Source organism: Miscanthus floridulus, chromosome 19 (genome assembly GCF_019320115.1).
Source record: "Miscanthus floridulus cultivar M001 chromosome 19, ASM1932011v1, whole genome shotgun sequence".
Lineage (NCBI taxonomy): Eukaryota > Viridiplantae > Streptophyta > Magnoliopsida > Poales > Poaceae > Miscanthus > Miscanthus floridulus.
The window spans coordinates 27,656,322-27,676,505 of record NC_089598.1 but is presented as its reverse complement, the minus strand read 5'-3'; the positions used below and the strand labels follow the sequence as shown (position 1 = coordinate 27,676,505).

At 43.3% G+C, this 20,184-nt stretch overlaps 2 protein-coding genes and 1 pseudogene across 2 annotated transcripts; all 3 read right to left on the bottom strand.

Annotated features, from left to right (window-relative positions):
• Window positions 1-449: 449 nt before the first annotated feature.
• On the bottom strand, window positions 450-2,494 carry LOC136529726 (uncharacterized). Its single transcript, XM_066522796.1, has 2 exons — window positions 1,816-2,494; window positions 450-842 (listed from the first exon to the last, which is right to left on the bottom strand). Exons 1-2 carry the CDS (start codon window positions 2,412-2,414, stop codon window positions 839-841), a joined length of 603 nt encoding a protein of 200 aa, XP_066378893.1. The 5' UTR covers window positions 2,415-2,494; the 3' UTR covers window positions 450-838.
• Window positions 2,495-5,334: 2,840 nt separating this feature from the next.
• LOC136528028 (O-fucosyltransferase 15-like) lies at window positions 5,335-12,115 on the bottom strand (annotated as a pseudogene).
• A 4,541-nt stretch (window positions 12,116-16,656) lies between these two features.
• LOC136528002 (small ribosomal subunit protein eS17x-like) lies at window positions 16,657-17,345 on the bottom strand. Its single transcript, XM_066520879.1, has one exon. The coding sequence runs from the start codon at window positions 17,241-17,243 to the stop codon at window positions 16,815-16,817; it is 429 nt and encodes a 142-aa protein (XP_066376976.1). The 5' UTR covers window positions 17,244-17,345; the 3' UTR covers window positions 16,657-16,814.
• Window positions 17,346-20,184: the final 2,839 nt, after the last annotated feature.

Below are 20,184 nucleotides of genomic sequence, written 5' to 3'. Positions count from 1 at the left end.
AGGTATAGACCTTGTTTGCAGCCTGTTCGGGAGACCGTAAACGATCGTAGATTATTTACTGCTGGCTGGTTTGGTGTGAGAGAAAAACACTGTTCCCGGCTGGAAATTTACGATCGTTTACGAGCAAGCGAACATGCTGACCACATCATAAAAGTCAAGATACTAAACAGTTCTCACTGTCTTTTCTTTTCCAAATTCATCAATGGCCCACACATCATTAAAAAGATTATTGACGCGCAGCATGATCCCTCTTCGATCTACGTCACTTTGGTTCCACTGTGGTATGTTGTCTTGTGTCGAAGTGGGAATGAAGTCACCTTTTCGATATAAACAATAATAGCAGCATCACACAAAGACAAGGCATTTCCAAGATATTTATTTATTGCCAAATGGCAAGTCATAGTTACTGTATAATGCATGACTGATGATAGTGAGGAAAAAAACACAATCCGATATGTATCATGAAGCATTTGGGTACCATCCAACAATCCCATGATGGCCCGTGAATGGGTAGATCAATAATCCATATTCCATCAACTGGTTCACAATAACATTTGCTAACACTGATCTCACCAACACCGAGTAAAATTAACAAAAACTAGATCGACACATAAGAAGGCAATTGGGCTACAAAAAGCTGAACATCGAGCTGAAGCTGTAGCACCAGATATATGATCGATCACACCTGCTTACAAGTACTAGCGAACGAAGTCCAGTGTGAATGCATGTTCTTTTACTATAGCAACAATGTTATGTGTGCGCCAACAGCCAATTTTTGTTCCCGGAAATGGCAGTAATCTGGTTCTGGTTGCTCAAAGGATATGCTACGCCTCAATTGTCACCTGCACACAGAAAAATTGATAACGAACATTCAGGGAATTTCTCAGCATGTAAATAATACCAAAACAACTGAACATTGCAAAGAGGAAACAGATTCAGCTACTGTAAAGATGTTAGATTTTAAGGGGGGGGGGGGGGGGGGGGGGGGGAAAGGGTCAGTGAAAGAGCTGATTATTGACTAGTTGAATTCAGCTACTGTAAGATGTAAGCGCCCTCTTCGATAAGTGGCTCCTCCAACGTATGCCAAGAACAATCAGAAGTCCGTCCGTCCCCAAGCGGCCGGCCAAGCCCAGGACCACGCGGCGGTGCTGCCGGCTGCTCAACAGCTGAAGTGCGTCCGGCAAGTTCGGCCGTCACCATCCTGTCGGTCGTAGAGTGCGCGTCGCCGTCGCGCTTGTGAGTCCGTGACCCAACGCCGTAGGAAAGCACGCGGCTCACACGGTCGTAGTACATCCCGATCCCCATGTCCGGCGGTCGGCGCTCCCCACCTCAACTCCTCAAGTCACTGAGATTTAGGCCGTCACCTATGAGGCTATGACCTATCCTTCACCCAACCTCAACCTGCACTGCAGGTATCCCGGTTGATGTTCATGTTTTCTAGAACGCAACCCTCGTCAATCAGCATCGATCAGGGCGTCGCTGTAGCAACAGCTCGATCGGCTGCGGGCCTTTGGCGACTGGCGAGTAGCTGCATGCGTCGGCCATCAGTGCACCACCACCTCCAGGCTCCAACTCCCTCCGGCCTGTGCAGCTGTTCTCCACTTCTCCTGCCCCCCAAAGAATTGAAACCACACCGTCTCTCTTAAATCTGTCGAGCCCAGGAGTACGAATCGCGGCCCCTTCCTCAAGCGGATGGGTAGGGTCCCCGCTTCAGAATTCCCATTGAAATCTCTTGTTTTGAGGAGCCCAAATCCCAGGAATAGAGAGAACGACAGTAGGTATGTTCATAACATCGATCTAAGTAAATGAACTCACTTGGTGTTGATGTAGAGCAAGGCGAGGATGATGCTCATAAGGCAGGCTAATGCAGCCCCGAGCGTCATATCGGCGAGGAGCCTGATGGTGGCCGTGGCGGGGGCCGGGACAGGCCCGTTGCCAGCGACAGCACCTCCGCCGCCGTTGCCCACGTGCGCATAGACGAGGGTGATGCCCAGAAAGAAGGTGACGGAGGCAACGCAGGGCAAAGCACGGGCAGCACTGGTCCCGAGCGCACGAGCTGCGTGGTCAGCTGCCGCTGCGGGCTGCTGGACGAACAGGACGAACTGGAGGACGCCAACCTGCAGGCACAACAAGAAGAAGGCGAGCTCCGAGACGCGCCGACGGCGTGGTGCGTGTGGCGGCTGTAGAGTGTAGATGACCGCCGCGGCGATGAGGACGGCATCCATCCCGGCCAGCGCCAGGATGGCCGCCTTCAGAACGCTGTCGTCGAAGAGGGGAGGCGGAGCGGACGGGGATGCCGTGGTAGTGGTGCCCGCACTAGTAGTACCCCGCTGGTCGATGCAGGACGGAACTTGGAGAGCCATGACCGACACGAGCAGGGCGAAGCAGGCGATGTTCGGAGCTGTGGCCGCCATGGGTGGGGGGCGTGGTTTCTTGTTCTCGTGGATTCGTGAATCGCGCTGGTCTGAGGCTCTAAGCGAGGGGAATGAGGCAGTGGGAACTTGGACGGGGGAAATGCCTCCGGGCTTCCGACAGTCAATTTATAGTGAACTCTGACGTAAGGAGGATTGAACTTTGGAGAGGTAGCATGGAGAAGTTTGGTGGTTGGATAAGCTCGTCAGTTTTACCGGTCTCTTCAAGGTGTAGTTTGCATTAGCATAAACACATTTTCTCCGGAACTTGGTCAAAGGAGAATATTTGAGCTATGGACAGAAATAGAAGCCAAAATTTTATTGTGTATCAGTGTCACTGACTCACTGTCCAGAAGCACGCGTCAAATTGTGCTCTCTAGGTGTTTGGTTCTTTAGTCGCTTATAAAATTTATGTCACATCAAATGTTTAGATATTAATAAGAAGCATTAAATATAGATTAATTATAAAATCAATTACATAGATGGAGACTAATTTACGAGACGATTTTTTAAGTCTAATTAATCTATCATTAGCACATGTTTACTGTAGCAAAAATGAAAATATAAAAACAAAAATGAAAAGAATAATAAAAACAAATAAAACAAAAACAAAAATAAAAATAAAAAATAAATGAAGCTAAAAAATAAAAAGAAAAACGAAAATAAAAAGAAAAAAGTAAAGGAAGATAAAAAATAGACAACATTAATCAAATAAAAAACATAAAGAAAAGAAACACGGAATAAAAAATATAAAAACAAAAAGAGAAAAAAGAGAAAAGAAAATCATAGAAAAAAGGGAAGAAAAGAAAAGAAAAGTGAAGAAATAAGGAAAAAGGAAAGATAAAGGGAAACTAACGTAGCTGGCTAAACGTAAGTAACCGTACGTCGCTTCTATCCCTGTGCTGACTCCTGCACGCTATGAACCCATGGTTTCCCACGCGACTAGTTTCCAGCGCAGACTGTTCGGCATGAGGATAGGGCCTGGCCGTTTGGACCCAATGAATCCCTGGCATAGTCAGCCTAAGAAACATCGAACTTGTTTAGTTCGTGAATTCAAAACACACTAGATAATGTAGCACTATAAAAAAAATTTCTATTACGATTGGCCTAAAATAAGAGACATATGTGGCGAGTGGCGACGTGACATCGATATTGCAAGACTTAAGGACGTCTAGTGAACTGTCCTAGGACACATGTCTCGCCCTCCTGGTACCATATTTTTGCATTTGCAACTTCTCATCATTCGAACTTTCGATATTGAATTTAAATTCTTCAAAGCATTAAATGGAAATAGACAATTGTTAAGTAGAAAACCAAATTCCAGTTAGGAGGAATTAATAATTCAACAGCACATCCTTCTCGTGAGGAGCCCGAAATTAGGTGAGATGAGTGCTCAATATAAGGTTTCTTTGGGTTTTTCCTTTGCATCGGTGGAGACTGAGGCTGACGATTAGACTCTGATGATGGAGCATCACACAGGATTGGGTGGCAGAGCACATGTTTTATGACGCCTAGGTTTTCGACACATGTTGCAAGAAACAGTTAAAAGAGAGAATATCCAGCTACTTCAATACACGGGTTTCACCGGCCGCGCCTAGCAAAGTAGCAAGTGGTGTGGGAACTACACAAATTGTCAATATCTACAAAAATTTCTCGAAAGCACTAGATGTCACAATAAATATCTCAAATATGATTGAGTCACCGATGTTTTCTGAACCAATGATCTTTAAAAGAAAAGAATTATTGTAATCTATTATAAATAAGGGTACTTAAGTAATTGTCACTTATATTATCTTTGTTCTTTGAACGTCGTCCTCTTTGGTCCGCCAGTTGTTGGCCGCCGGTCTGCAAGGGCTCATCGCCTTGCTTCTAATCACTGCCGCCGCTGCAGGGTCCAGGGCTCACCACTACCCTTCCAACAAAGTGAAACAGAGGAGTTCCCCGTAGTCTAGCAGCAACTCTCCATGGCCTCTCACACACCCGACGTCCTCCAGCTGCAGCTCCAGAAGCCTGGGCATCGCCCATGCACAAGTCAGAAGCCTGGCCATCGCCTGGCCAAGTATGGCTTCAGGGAAGCAATTGTCTGGACCAGCGATCGAGGTGCCTCTCGTCCTCATCGCCACTGGAGATCGATGGTCGCCGGTCGGGACGGGATTCGGCATCACGGCACCGGCCATCTGGTCATCGCCGGTCGGGCCGGTTATACGTGTGACAAGTTCTACCGAATGAAAATACCATTATACCCTTTTAATAAATGTGAAGATCAGTTCCTAGCCCACTAAATTTAAGTTGCGGCACACGACTTAAGTTCCTTTTATTAGGTTCCTCTATATTTTTAACCATTAGATCTAAACGAATGAAAGGCTCACATTATTTACAAGCACCGTAAAATTTCTCCTTATTTTGAGGCATTACAAGTGTGTATGGATAAATTTGAAGATTAGATGATGTAAATAGGCTACCTCTTTAAGCTAACGCATGGCTCTCGGTACCCAATAAGTAGTCGAGGAGCCCATTGTCTTGTTTGGAATGGTCCAGAGAGACTTCAAACGAAGACCCTAAGTTAGGGGCAAAATCGGCCGCATGACATCAGAATATCAGATATATTATCAGGCTTCCATGTTCTAACATTTTATTTGACAGGAAGTGCACTACTAATTTCAGTTCACTTTGCTGAACAAGACCCTGCACGCACCCCTTGTCCCAATTAACGCATTACGCTTGCCGTGCCACTGTCAAAATTGTTGGGAAAATTAAACCCATCGAATGATTCATTTGATTCTGATCTTACACGCGTAAGTTGCACTAGTGAATTCTGTCTGATCTATCGGCGCAAGAATGCAACGTAGCAGCCGAAGAAACCGAGGCCATGTTCACCTGGAAATAGGAATCCGCAGACATCGACATCGTCGCTCAGTCGTCGCTCAGACAACTACAAGTCGAGTACTCCAAAGGTGGATCGTTGTGTATTCCATTAATAAAAAGTATATGTTGCAAGAGCAAGACTATAGCTAGCGACAATCTGCACAGACAGGCCACAGGTCCTGAAAAAGATCGAGGTCAATTTTTAGCTTTTTCTTCCAATCGTGTGTGTTTTGCACTAGCACGAATGTACTAGTAGTAGCAGCAGTCCGGCCTGATCAGTTCGCTCGTCCTTTGTCGGTCCTGTGGAGAAACCACCATCGCCACGGCGGGCCATCTCCACCCCCCTGCTGAGCAAAACGGAACTCCCTTTTGTTTTGCAGAAAAGCCAGGAGGAGGCCGGCCCGGCCGGTCACTTGTGTTGGCAGTGGTGGATTCCACTTCCTCCGGCGCGGCACGGCTAGTCGTAGAAGCTAGCGTATCCCCGGAGGAGACTGTCGTCGTCTTCTCATTTATTTGCTAGCTTTTGCGTTGGTTTCGTCGACGTCGCACCGAGTGCGCGATGTGTAATAATGGAGAGCAAAAAGAAGCTGCTGCCGTCGACGACTCGGCGGTTCGTCGGATCGCGCGGGCGCTATACGTGATTCTCACAGGAATAAGCTGAGCGACGAGTCGCCAGTGTGACGTCTGGTCCGCCGCGGCGGCGCTACGAGCGAGAATGTTGTTGCTCAGTTTGGTCAATATATTACTTCCACAGTCAGCTGCAGATGATGCACCTTCATTCACACGATGATTTAGCTGACCCCAATAAAAAATATGGCATCATTGTTGTCCAGATGCATAATTTAGTCCCTGCTCTACTTCCATCAAACATGAGACAAAATTCTGCCAAATACTCCGAATCCAACATGATGCCTAGCAGTAGATCATGGCAGTAAGAGAATGGATGAGCTAGTCGGCTATATTGCTTCTCTGATACAAACAAGAGCTCAATCACTGTATTTTCCTCTTTACAGTTTCATTCCAAAGTAGTTCAAGGGCAAGAGATATACCCAGATTTCAGCCGAAGCACAAAAGAACTACCTTTGGTGATCTCATTGGTATAGTCATATCTCATTGGTATAGTCTTTCTTCTGAAAAAGAAGTATTGGTATAGACACAAGAAACTATAAAAAATCTTAGTGCTCTATTCTGCACATGCATTCTGGACATCGTGGATGTCTAAATATGCTTCTTGCAACAGGCCTCTCATGAACTTGCTTAGTTTGCTGTATGAGTTTTCTTACTCTACTTTCAAATTCATTCCACTCAATCGTGGCATTCTTCACAAGTATGCTGGCTAGCCGGTGCTTGTTTGGCCTTATTGTGGGAAGGTCCCCACCACCATAGTACATGCGGTAACCTTGAACAAGAGAAGAGAATTGACTTCCTGGGTCAGTCATAGCAAATGCATCGGCAGCTGCACATGCAATGAAGTCCAGGGCCGCCAACTGCAAACCAGAGGAGCACAAAGAAATTATTCAATTAAGCGTAGGCATAGTTCACAAGATACTAATGTAAATTAGCAAATGTCACAACCATTTTCTTATCCTTCATGTCACTCTTGCGGTTACTGGTTTACTACTCATATGAATTAAATCTAAATTGAGAGCAGAAAATAAAATTAGCACTTCTGTTACTGGTTTGCTGCCCACATGAATTACCTCTAAAGAGAGCAGAAAATAAAATTAGCACTTCCTGACATTTCACCTTTTAGCCTCTATGTATGTGACAGCAGTTTGAGGACATAATCTATCAGTCAATCTACAAACAAATAATCAGGTAGATACTACCTGAATTTTCTATTTGGGTGCTTATTTTCTATGTTTTACATGCTAACACTGTCTATATATCTTTTCTACCTAAATCATGCAAGAAGAGATCACATGACAATATGACATATCTCAAGGAAATTTACCTGAGATGAGAAGTTCCTAAATGGTTCAAGCTCTGATGGAGACAGAAGGGTTTCTTTAGTTACTAAAGTAGGATAAAGACGACTTAGACATCCTATCCTTCCCTCCATAAATTTCAGCGCCTGCAATGTATATATTTGTGCTGCGCTTGAAACCAATAGCAGCAAGCATAAGCACAGCCTCTTCAGGTGCAAGGGGACATTTGCCTTCAGACCATAAGAAAGTAGCAGAGGGCAACCTAACAAGATACCGTTCTGTCAAAAATGCTCGTTGATTAAAAATAGCCAGCAACAGATCAATATTAGGATGCCATTTTTGTTTAATGTGGTGTATTGTCATGTAATGCAGAACTGCAAACATACTTTGTCGTCTTCTTGAGTTCTGACAGAACAGGAAAGTGAATTTGGCGATAAGCTTCAAGTTTGTCTTCCTCATCTTTGCCACCACCAAAGTAACACAATGAGTATGCAACCATATCAATCTCAAACCGGAGATGAACAGCCAGATATTTGGATGCATCACTCTTGTTCACACTGGGGTCAAACTTGATGGCAAACTGGCCTAAAAGATTATCCTTCAAAGGCGACGAAGAGGCCCTATGGCCATGCAACCTCTCTACAAGAACTGCACCAGTTTCTTGAATTTTGTGTACAAAGCGAAGAGCATGAAAATTACATCTGCATCGCAATCTCTGTGGAACAGTAACCATAGAGTCAGAGCATGCACTTGTTTTTTTTTCCTTATGGGAGGAACAGAACAAAGAGAAGAAAACAGCAGCACAGTAACCAATATTCATCTGTAGTACTATCAGCTGAGTCATTCATATCTTGATAGTTCATCATATAAGTTAGACTAGTGTACTGAAGGCTTCTATAACACTGATACCAAAATAACCATTTCCCGTCCCAGTAAAAGTGTAAATGTATCATAGAGTTTAGTGTCAAATAATCATATCTTGACAGATCAGCAAGTTACACTAGAGTACTACACCATTCTAAACAATTATACTAAAATAACAATTTCCTATCTCAGTAGGAGTGTAAACACATCATAGTGGGAAACAGTTCAAGAAAATTAACAAACTCTGATATGCGGATAAATGGTATTGGTAGCAATCAGCACAATATGGCAACTCCAGTAAAAAGTACTCCCTCCGTCCCAAAATAAGTCCCCATCTCGCATTTCAAGGTGTCAAACAATCTCAATTTTGACCGATATATACAAAAAAAAAAGTACTAATATTTGTGATACCGGATAAACATCATTAGGTTAATTACATCATATATTTTCATAGTAAACCTATTTGTATTTTGGAGATACAAATTTTGATACTATTTTCTATAGACTTCGTAAAAGTTGAGATTGGTTGCCTATTCAAAATGCTGAGTTGGAGACTTATTTTGGGACGGAGTGAGTATGAGTGTACTAGAAGTCTAGAACAGGTGCAGCTGAATATTTTCTTATGACAAACAATATCTTTATGAATACATAAATAGGTCAATAATGGTACTGCATAGTAGATTTGTCTCAGAAAATACATTCCTACTGTCACAATTTTATTAGATTCTACAGATATATCACAATAAATTGGCAACCCAAATGATGTTAAAGAGAACATTTCAGTGTCCAAAATGAACTTACGTCCCATGACTAGTTGGAGTAATACCTGAAGGTCAGAAGGTATTGGGTCAAAAGATAAGCGATTGCCAAATCCTATAAAGTGAACAACTCTGTTTCTCAGTAAAATTGGCAGTATTTTTTTCACGTATAAACTGGGCTTTGCCTCTTTCATGACATCTGTATCATTAACCTGCAGAGGAAAAGTTAAACAATAATGAATTACAAATTTATCTTTCTAACAATGTACTTTCTATAACTGACAAAATTGAGGTTAGTTACTTACAAGGCTACCGATTGCCTCCAAGTCTAATGACTGCAGCTCTACTGGAAGATCCTTTACAATCTGAATATCAGATTTCAGATATTTGTTAAAATAATCCTCCTGATATATATCGCCAAACTGACTAAGATATTGAACTCAATTTGTCATTTATGGAGAATATAATAATCAGTTATTGAAATAAGCTATCTGAAACATTAAACGTAAGTTGTATTTAAAAAAATGTGTACCTTTTGTCCAGCCACACATTACTGTACAAGAATTTTGGGAGGACAAGAGTTGCATTGAGCAACCGCGAGATTGTAACTGCATTACAAATCTGTTAAACAGAAGAAGGAAAAAGAAGATTGAAATCAATGGCATAACTGCGAAACCAATTCACGCACCAAAAAAATGAATTACTTCTCCAAGCAGATTTGCTAAGATTGCCAGCAATGTTAAGGATGTTAGTAGATTACTGAACTACTCACAGCAACCCTTTGCTGGTTTATGCCACCATTCGCACTGATCATGATGTAGCCTTTGGTTCCCTCTTCAATTACGAAGAATAGATGTCAAAGAAACAAGGCACTGGATCAAACATATGCTGGAAATATGAAAATTAAACCAATGCCACTATCAAGATAAATGCACACCGATAACATCGAGAAACATAAATCAGCAACTACCTGAGGCTTTCCAATCCCTTTGGTCAGAACACGATCTCCACATAGTAGCATTTATCAGCTCTTCCCACAAATTCTTAGGTTCAGGCCTGGTCTCTGCCTAGGTAATTAGCATTACACATTATGTCATTACCAAACACATATTTCAACGTGCATGTACGTGCAATATATAGTTTAGAATATGTAAAGAGCATGTAGCTGCCTTTATTAATGTTACCTCTGCCAAAGCATGGCCTGCCAAAGCAAGCAACCGGGTGAGCATAACCCTATGTGCCCTCTTCCCCTTAGCAGCACCAGCCACCTCTTCCTTAAAACATTTCAGTAATAAAAACCATGCATTAGAAATAATGTACATAAACACCAAAAGCAGGCAACGGTTGCCATGGCAACCAAGAATTACATTATCATAATACAGTACTCTATCCATTTCTTTTAATAAGGCAAATTAGGATATGAGGAAGTCTTTCAAGGTATACTTTGACCATTAATTTAAAGGGGCGTACCCAGTGCAGAGAGCTCCCGCTCTATGCGGGGTCCGGGGAAGGGTGTTAGTGGCAAGCCTTACCCTCACCTGTGCAATGCGAGGAGACCGCGACTCGAACCCGGGACCTTCCGGTCACAGGCGGTAAGACTCTACCCGCTTACACCAAGCCCGCCCTTGAGCATATATATGAAAAAGGTAATCATGCATGTATTAATTAGGCAGATATTAAGGTTTCAGAAATGCTATAGCACAGTTCTTGGCTAGAATGGTAAAGCCCCAAAGGATCTGGCTCCAAGTCTGTATCCACTTGCATGGAGAAAGAAGACATCAGTCAGGGATGATGTGACCAACCATAACTGGACAAGGGGTCTTTGGACTTTGGAGAATGGAATCAGTACAGCAAATGGCAGAATTTATTCATCTTTGGGACCTTGTTCAGCAGGTTCAGCTATCTAACCAGGGAGACAAAATTGAATGGAAATGGACAGCAAATGGAGAATATAGTGCTAAATCGGCATATTTAATCCAATTCAGGGGATCCCACTGCACATTCAATGCAAAATCTATCTGGAAGGCGCATGCTGAAGGAAAGCATGGCTCCATGTTCAAGCAAAGATTCTAACTGGCGACAGTTTGGCCAAGTGGAATTGGCCCTGCAACCCTGTGTTTATCAGTTTATGTGGTCAAGCACCTGAATCGGCGACACATCTTTGCCTCCAATGCCCGTTTGATAAAGGAGAGATTCATCTCAGGAGGCGTGCATGAGGACATCCTTGGGTAGATTAATAATGGCTTGCTTTACTGAGAATATGTGTCAAGTTCTATCTATTATTATGTAACAACTTTTGTAAAACTCTGTTTTGCTTCTTCTCCTTAAATGATATGGTAGTGCTCCTGCAGTTTAGTTAAAAAAAAAGGTCATGGTTCCTAAGAGATCGATAAATTTCCATTGGGACAGTGGATGCAGTAATCAACATTCAGTAGCGGTACGCAGGATTTTGCCCATCTTTTCGAATCTACACATGTTAAAAAAAAACACAGCTCAAATCTTTAGTTTTGTGATGCCACTGTATTCTACTAGTAGATGAGAAGAAAAAAGGGAAAAGAAAACTAGAAAGGGAGTTTTGTTGCACTACAGGGGTCCAGGGTTCACTAACTACATTCCGAGATTGGGATCATTGAGCTCTTCTAGTCAAGTCGAGCTTTCCTCTCAAATCTAAATTAAAAAAGAAAAGTCTAGTCAAACTTCGGCGCGCGCGGCGATCATAAATCCTAATCCAGTGCTTCTTGATCTTTTCAATTTCATTAAGTTCTGATGCGCATCAGACCCTTACCTCTCTTGTAAGAAAGTAGTACACGAAGAGTACACAAGGTATAGTAGCAATAAGCCAACAATACCTCACTTTTTTTTCTCAGCAAGCCTGTTGCCCAACACCAAGAAATTCGTCATCCTAAATCTGTACATCACATGATCAGTGATCTCCTTTAATTTTCTTATAAGCAGATGGTCAGATCTATAAGTGACAGATTCCAACCTTTTTCCTACAAAATAATCGGACTGCTGTGTACTGTGAATGTGAAAGGAAGTACCTATCGAGTCCAAAATACGCCGAACGAGCAAAATTTGCAGAAGATGCAGCAGACCAAAGCGAGGAATGAAACCTGAGACAGAGAGGCCAGAGGAAGGACACTCACTGGGCAAACCTGCCGCGGTGCTAGCCCCGGCGGCCGGGCGGCCGGCGAGCCTAGGACGCCGCTCCGAGAGGCGGAGAGGGGCTCGGGCAAGCTGCCCGTGAGCCCCTCTGAGGCGGAGACCCGGAGTTGACGTGGAGCATGGAGTCGTCGTCTCCTGGCACCCAAATTTACTAAAAAAAAAAAAAAGTTTAGCGGTCTTATCACTGTTTTAATTTTTTCGTGCCCTCCATGCCACTTCGGTCACTTTAAGCTTTAACGCCGTTAAATTGTAGGTGTGAAAAGACAAAAATGCTCTTAAGTGTAAATATATCATTAATTTTTTTAGCATATTAACGAGTTCAAATGAAAAAAACTCAAAACTATCAAATCATATTTTTTTGCGAAATTAAATGAAAATAATTTTTATATGAAAATTATAGATCTCGACGAGATCTATATCTTTCTAGTTTTGAGTTTTTTCATATGAAGTCGTTAAGATGCTCAAAAAAAATTAATGACATTTTTATACTTAAGGGTATTTTCGTCTTTTCACACCTGCTGTTTGACGACGTTAGAGCTCAAACTGATAGAAGTGACATGGAGGGCACGAAAAAATTGAAGCAGTAGCGCTGAAGACCGTTGAACTTTTTCAGAGACACACAAAACATTACGATCTTTTTTAATAGTACACAGAGAATTGTCTCAAATTTATAATGCTGGCAAGGCTAGTGGAGTGGAGGCACCAATCATTCTGGCAAGAGAGAGGATGACACATATATCACGGATTCACGGTTATGGGTGTTGTGGCCTTGTAGAGTTGTAGTCCTCTGATTCCTCAAATTGATTCTCCACTGCTTCATGTTCGTAATGGTCCTCTAGCAGATGCAACATCAGTTGGCCTCCCGCCTTCGTAATCTTCACCATTTCAAAAACAGTCTGATCCTTGTTGATGATTAAATTTTGATTATAACTTGTTTACAGCGATTTATGCTCTACTAGAAATACACTAATACAGGAGGTGCTCTCTTCGGGCAGTCCCAATGAAAAAAACTAGTAGTTTCTATAACATAGGATATTGCATAAAAAAAAATAATGCTTTTCAACCCATGATTTCTATGAGTAATAATTATTTTCTCTTTCTCTCTCCCAACTCTATCTTCTTCATCCAATGGGAGTGCGACACGAGCTTCCTAGAAACTGGTGGTTTCTCCCCAATGGCGATTTCATGGTTTCTTGATGCATTGGGTCAAGAGTAGACCTGATTTCTTCATGAAGAAACCATTTCTATGATTTTTGCTCTCTTTCTTCATTAATTACGTTGCCGTATCAGTTTTTTGCCTACGTGGCAAGTCATTTAATGAGGGAAAAAGTCTACTTTACCCCCTCAACTATTGATGGTTGTCTACTTTACCCCCTCACCTATAAAACCAGGTATTCTACCCCTCAAACTATTGAAAACCGTCTAAATAACCCCCTAAAGCGGTTTTAAGGTGGTTTCGCTGACTTGGCATATTAAAAAGTCTACATAACCCCTTAACATATTAAGTGTTGACTACATAACCCCCTCAACTATAAAATCTGATATTATAGCCCTTAAAGTATCTAATAATATTCAAATGACCCCCTTGGATGGTCTTGTAGGTCCGCTTGGACACCGTATCCTGACACATTGGTCTAAGCACCTATGCTTGTGCGCATGCCACATTTTCTACCTCCACCTCCCAACTCTTTCTAGGCTAACCCACCACCCAACGAGAAGCACGTGACATCTTGTCTCTTGCTCCACTTCCCGACACTCGTCGATGACATTGAGCTCAAGCACCATGCCTACACCCTCATCATCTGGCCCCTCCCACATCCTCCATCAGGCTATCCTCGAATGACAAGGGTGTAGGCAATGTTTTCAAGTCATCCGAATCACGATTAATCGTCATAATCGGTCCCTGCTGACTGATTAGGGGTACCGTCGACTTGTACAAGTCGTCTGATTAATCGCGATTAATCGTGATTAATCGTCCTAGTCGGTCCCATGGCGACTAGGTTCGACTGGACGACTTGAAAACATTGGGTGTAGGTATAGTGCATGAACTCAATGCCGTCGAGGAGTGCCATGAGGTGAAGGAGACAGGATGGTGCTCATCGGGCGGTGCCGTAATCCTAGAAAGAGTAGGGAGAGAGAGGCAGCCAATAGGCCTACGTGAAGTATGGGTGCATAGGCCAGTGTGATGGGATACGATGTCCAAACGACCCTACAAGACTATCACGGGGTCATTTGAACATTATTAGATATACTAATGGCTATAATACCTGGTTTTATAGTTGAGGGGGTTATTTAGTCAACCCTTGATATGTTAGGGGGTTATGTAGACCTTTTAATATGCCACATCAGCGAAAACCCACTTTTAAAACTACTTTAGGGGGTTATTTAGATGGTTTTCAATAGTTTAAGGGGTAGAGTACCTAGTTTTATAAGTGAGGCGGTGAAGTAGACAACCACCAATAGTTTAGGGAGTTAAGTAGACTTTTTTCTTTAATGAGGATAGAAACCATCATCAATGCACCATTGAGACTGCCCTTCCGTATACAATTGGGTGGATAGTTTCGAGGCAATTCCTTGAAATTCAGGACGAGCAAATGACGTATCAAAAACAATATTTGGTGCATTTTTCTGCGACAACGGGCTGAAAATTTGACTGAAAATACTGTTCCGATTGAATTATTGTGAGAAAAAAATATTGTTCTAACTAAAAAAATAAACCGATAAAGCCGAATATGGGACAAGTCGAGCAGGGCCAAGATCGCTTTGCTTCAGCTACAGAAGTCTTCTACTCGCCTTTCCATGTTGCCCCGAGGCCGAAAATTAAGAAAATGAACGCTTGCGTAACAGAAGTGTAAAACAAACTTCTATCGTGTGTAAAACGTATGTGTTAGCTGTATACGCATTTGCAGGTCGAAAAGACACCTGGACTTTTTAACACCGGCACCAGGGCCAACCATTGCGCAGAACACTCAGACCGTTACACCACATTTCAACCACGGAACAGTATTTTTCGCTCGCAACATTTCAGCCTAAGCCAAATTTCAGCATAAGCGAACTGGGTGATCAAGTGGCAACATCTCATAAGTTAATTCATTTGCTTAAGAATACAGACATGTCCATCACAGACCAAAGCATTTCAAATTTTAGCATAACTCGCAAGTTAAATGCTCAATCACAACAGAAGCAACCATCTAAAAAAGTAAAACCACAGATCTGTACATGTTGGAGGCAAATATGAACCATACACAAAACAAGCTTGACAAAAGCAAATGTTTTCTTATGCTAATCAAGTCGTGTTATTATTAATTCCGTAATTCCTACAACCTCACACGGCTCAAAAAGAATCATCTTTTCTGCCCCCCCCCCCCCCCCCCCCCCAAAAAAAACAAACACCTACTCTGCACCCCCAAAAATAAACACCTACTCTGCACCAAAAAAAATAAACGGTGACATAGAGGAGCACCTCTTTGCTTGCTCATATAAAAATGGGCGATAGATCCATTAAATCTAATCTAAGGTGGAGGTGTAATTGGAGTTCCAGCCGTACAAATCAAGGAGGCCCTAGTTGCCATATTCAACATCTACTGACCAAAGGAAATAAAGGCAGCAGGCAATTTCCCAAGCATGTCTTGTGAAACTAACCATGCTGAGATTCACAAAAATCTAGAAGCAGGTCCAAAATACAGAGCAGGTAATTTCACAAGCTGTCTTGTGAAACTAATCATGCTGAGATTCACAAAAATCTAGAAACAGGTCCAAAATACAGCACCAGCACACTAAAATTTCAGTTATCAAAGAAAACAGGTGGACAAAATTACATTTATGGATTTAAAGCAACAAGTTGAACAATATTCATAAAACAGAAGCAACATTCTACAAAAACATCATCAATAGCCACAAGGCTTAGTGTTGTTATATTAACAAATTCTCGTATCAATACAGTAATAAAAATTCCACTGACAATACTTCGATCAACAACAGATCACAATTTACTTCTACCATAGAAAGATTTCAGCCTTTAATGATGAGTTTAAAACCAAGTCATTTTAACACAACTACTTTAATGAAACACAATTAAACGACTAGATTAAAGCAAGCAAAGCTTCCTATAGAAACAAAGAAATGAAAATACCACAGTGCTGATGACATGGAGGACAAGTGTATGGCAAATACTAAAGTGAAAATGCTATGCTATAACAAAAACATAATTTAATCTGAGGTTATTGTAATACTAGAAAGTAAACCCAATTCCAAGTAAAGTTTGTGTTCAATAGAGGCAAACAAATATGGCCAATTCGGTACACTAAAAATGCACTAATTGAATTGAAAATGTGTAGCTAAATCTCATCGGATTGATAAGACTTCATTGACTCAGATCACAGTAGGCCCTAGCTAACAGCCACACACCTAGGCAGCATTGAATTGTATAGCAAATTAAAGGAATGAAATCCAAACAAATTTAATCTGCATAGGACACAATGAACCTAACAGCAACGCCAAATTAAATATAGATTTATAAGCATGCAATTTAGATACAAGACACAAATCACAAATCCATGTCACATGCACACATTCAAGATAACAAGCAGTCAAACAAAAAGGTAGGAACATCTCATAGTAACTTATAAAATATCTTAAGACTTCATTGGCGCGAGAATATAAATCTGATGTCCATCACACGCAGACCGACACTTCAGAATTTATAGCATAATAGACGAGTTCAAAACTTAACCGCCACAGAAGCAACAAAAGATCTAAAAGAAGTTTAACATAGTACGAATGGCAGTGCGATCAAGAGGCAACCACGGGGATCAGCGGGAAGCCTAGACGCGGTCACGGCGGGGACCACCGTACTGCGGGCGGCCGAAGGCGGGGGCGTTGGAGACCTCTTGCTGGCGCTCGACGCCGGGGAGGTCGGCCATGCCGAGGGCCGCGAGCATCTCCATGGTCTCTTTGTCGACACGGATCTCCTCGACCTCGAGCGCCGACTTCTCCGGGACGAAGTCCATGCGACGCTCGCGCTCCTCCTCCTGCAGCTTGAGCGAGATGCCGCGGACGGGGCCCCGCTGGATGCGGCGCATCAGGTGGGTGGTGAACCCCGCCACCTTGTTCCGGAGGCGCTTAGAGGGCAGGATCGACACCTCCTCCAGCACCTTTTTGTTGGTGTGGAAGTCGAGGGTCATCCGGGAGTAGTACTTCTCGATCACCTGCCTGGAGGTCTTCTTCACGGTCTTGGTGCGGACGCGACCCATGGCGGCTGGTGCTGGCTCCCTCCTCTTCTCCGGCGGCGACGGCGAAGGCGGCGGCGGCTAGGCGCTGGGGCAGTGGTGGTGGCGGCGGCGCGAGGAGTAGGGTAAGGATTTGGGGGAGGAGAGAGAGGGGACCTACTTATAGGAGAGGCGGGCGAGCTGGAGCTAGGGTTTCGGGGTTTGTTGTCGATCTGAGCCGTTGATTTGAGATGGGCGGACAGATATGGATGACGCAAGTATTGGGCTTCGTTGTCTGGCCTGCTGGTGTTGGGAGTCCTTTTCGGCCCATAGGTTTATAGTGGACAAGTTCGTTCAGTAAAATCGGTTCATTGTTGCGTCCAACCGCTCGTACAGGGCCTGCATGGGGTTACCACCAGGCACCAGTGGCCTTTTTGTTGTGCGTCTTGGGCCCTGGAAAAGTTACTACTTGGCACACTAAAAAAAATGTATTAGACTTTGGATGTCTAGGATCGCACAAAAAAAAAAAGCAACTAGTTTTGGACCTGTAGCACGTAAAGTGTTTTGCATCCACTCAAAAAGAAAACGTAAAGTGTTTTGCAAAGTTTTATTAAGGGCGCTTCAAAAAAAGTTTTATTAATGATTCAAAAAAAGTTTTACTAAGGGCCCTTCAAAAAAAGTTTTATTAAGGGCGTTATTAGTGTGAGGAGAATAACAATTGTGCATCTAGCTGTAGTTTAGGCTTTCTTGGTCTAAGTGACCTTGATACTTGCTAGGCGTGTTCGTTGGTTGATTTCTAGATTAATTTAGGTTGGTTGGTGCTGATTTGTTATGAGAGAAAAACGCTGTTGACTAGTTAAATAAGTCTGACTGAAATCAACAAACGAACATGATTGCTCCGTTCAGCTGCGTTCCAGCGCTGATCGGCAGCCATCCTACGGAACTTTACTAACACAACGGTGACAAGCGGCAGCCGCGGGCAGCGTGGCTTCGAAGCCAGCCTACCCAATCTTCACTGTAGGAATTCTCATGAGCTCTGGGAGAATGAGGAAAGTCCTAGCCAAGTATAAACCTGTTTGGAAGGCTAGCTTTAGAACCAAAACATTTGTAAATTGCCGGCCTGGAAACTCATACCTGTCACGAAAATGTTTTTTTAATCGAATATAACTTGGACACATACAACCAACACACTTCACACTCACACCACACGCATACACACGTCCGTACACTCAAAGAAGAGATTGTGAGGCGTGTTTTTTTAATCGGGTACAACTTAGACATATACAACCCACATACTTCACGTTCACACCACACGCACACACACATGTGCACGTCCGTACACACGCAAATAAGGGATTTGGAAGCGACGCCTTCCGTGTGCGCGAAACGCGCACGCGTGTGTGCATCCAGAAAAAAGTGTGATCACTAGGGTTATGTAGCATCCCACTGGACAGCCCTATCACTGGACCACAGGTCCATTGGCTCGAAAATGTTATTGAGTTGACCAGTGAAGACAATTTAATTATGCTCGGTTTTGCCTTACCAAACCGAAAAAAAGAAAATCTCCTCTAGAGGCCAAAGAAAAAGTACGACGGATGTCCCCATCTTGCTCGCTCGCCTCTTCAGCGGCATCCGGTTGTTGGTGCGGAAGTTCTCCATGAGGTAGTCCTCAGCGACGGCGAAGAGGAGAGGCGGCGTTGCCGCCATCACGACTTGCTTGTGCACCCTGCTGCTGCTAGGACAGGGGGGACACGGCGGTCGAAATCCATAGCGGCGACGGTGAGCCCATAGCTCTCACCCGAACCGGCTATTGATGGCGTGGCAGCGTCGACCCATTAGCGCCGCCAACGAGCGCCTATCCACAAGGTCACCTTTGTTCCACACGGCGTCACTCGTGCTCTGCGCGTCTGCTCACCTCGTACGCACCTTGGCCCTTTCCATCGCCGCCTTGGCCGTTGTGTCGCGTCCTTCGCCTGCAGGGCCTTCGCCATAGCTGCATCTGTCTTAACACGGTGTGCTCGTTGGTCGGCTTCTGCGCCGTGAACCGTGCAAGCTCCTCATGGCTCTTCCGCATGGTGGACGGCTGGACGCCATGGCACTGTAAGTGCTCAGGCTCTGCCACGTGTGAGATGGCAAGATGGGATGACACGCGCGTGGGTACGCATGCACAGGCATGGGGTTCGATTCCTTCTTCTCAAAGTAACCGGAGAATATTTTACGAGAGAATCAATTGACCTTGTATATTCTTGTGCACCAGAAATTACCAGCGGAGGCTACTTACAGGTGTAAATGATTGCAAAGCATCCAAACATCTTGTCCGAGTATAAATATCGTACTCATCATAGGACACGCGCAAATGTAACTAACTACTATAGTTTCAACAGCTAAACATTGATAAGCTGTTCGCCTGATAAGCCGGCTGATGCTGATTTGTTATGAGAGAAAAACACTGTATCATAACTGATAAGTTCAAGTAAACACGTACACAGTAATGTAAAAACCAATACGGTAGAGTCAAGACGGCGGACTAGAGGATGGTGAATAGTTCTTTCTAAAATTAAATACGCCGGCTAACTGAAACAAACGTAGAATTAAAACTAGCGGTCTAGCCAAAACTACACCTCTCTATCTAAGTTCTCTAGCACCTTACAAAGATACTAATCAAGCAACTAAAGTGTCGGGCTAGCTATAGCTCACATAACCAATTATAGAAGTAAGGCCACACAAACATGTGCATCTAATACTTCAAGCATGTGGGAGCCCTTACACAACTAGTATGTAAAAGCACAAATCCTAAGCTCACTTGCAATGCTCAATAACAAGGCAACTAGTGCCAAATTAAAGAGCGTAAATTACTTTGCTACACAAACTAAGCAATGTAACTAACAATGTTACTTAAACCAAATTAGTTACGCAAGAGAGCTACTTCTAAGCTACATAAGCAAGAAGATAACCAGCAAGCTAAACAAGCTAACTAATTATAAGA

Bases quoted from the DNA above. Each gene is read 5' to 3' on its own strand.
- LOC136529726 (XM_066522796.1), bottom strand. From the start codon at position 2,414: ATGGCGGCCACAGCTCCGAACATCGCCTGCTTCGCCCTGCTCGTGTCG.
- LOC136528002 (XM_066520879.1), bottom strand. From the start codon at position 17,243: ATGGGTCGCGTCCGCACCAAGACCGTGAAGAAGACCTCCAGGCAGGTG.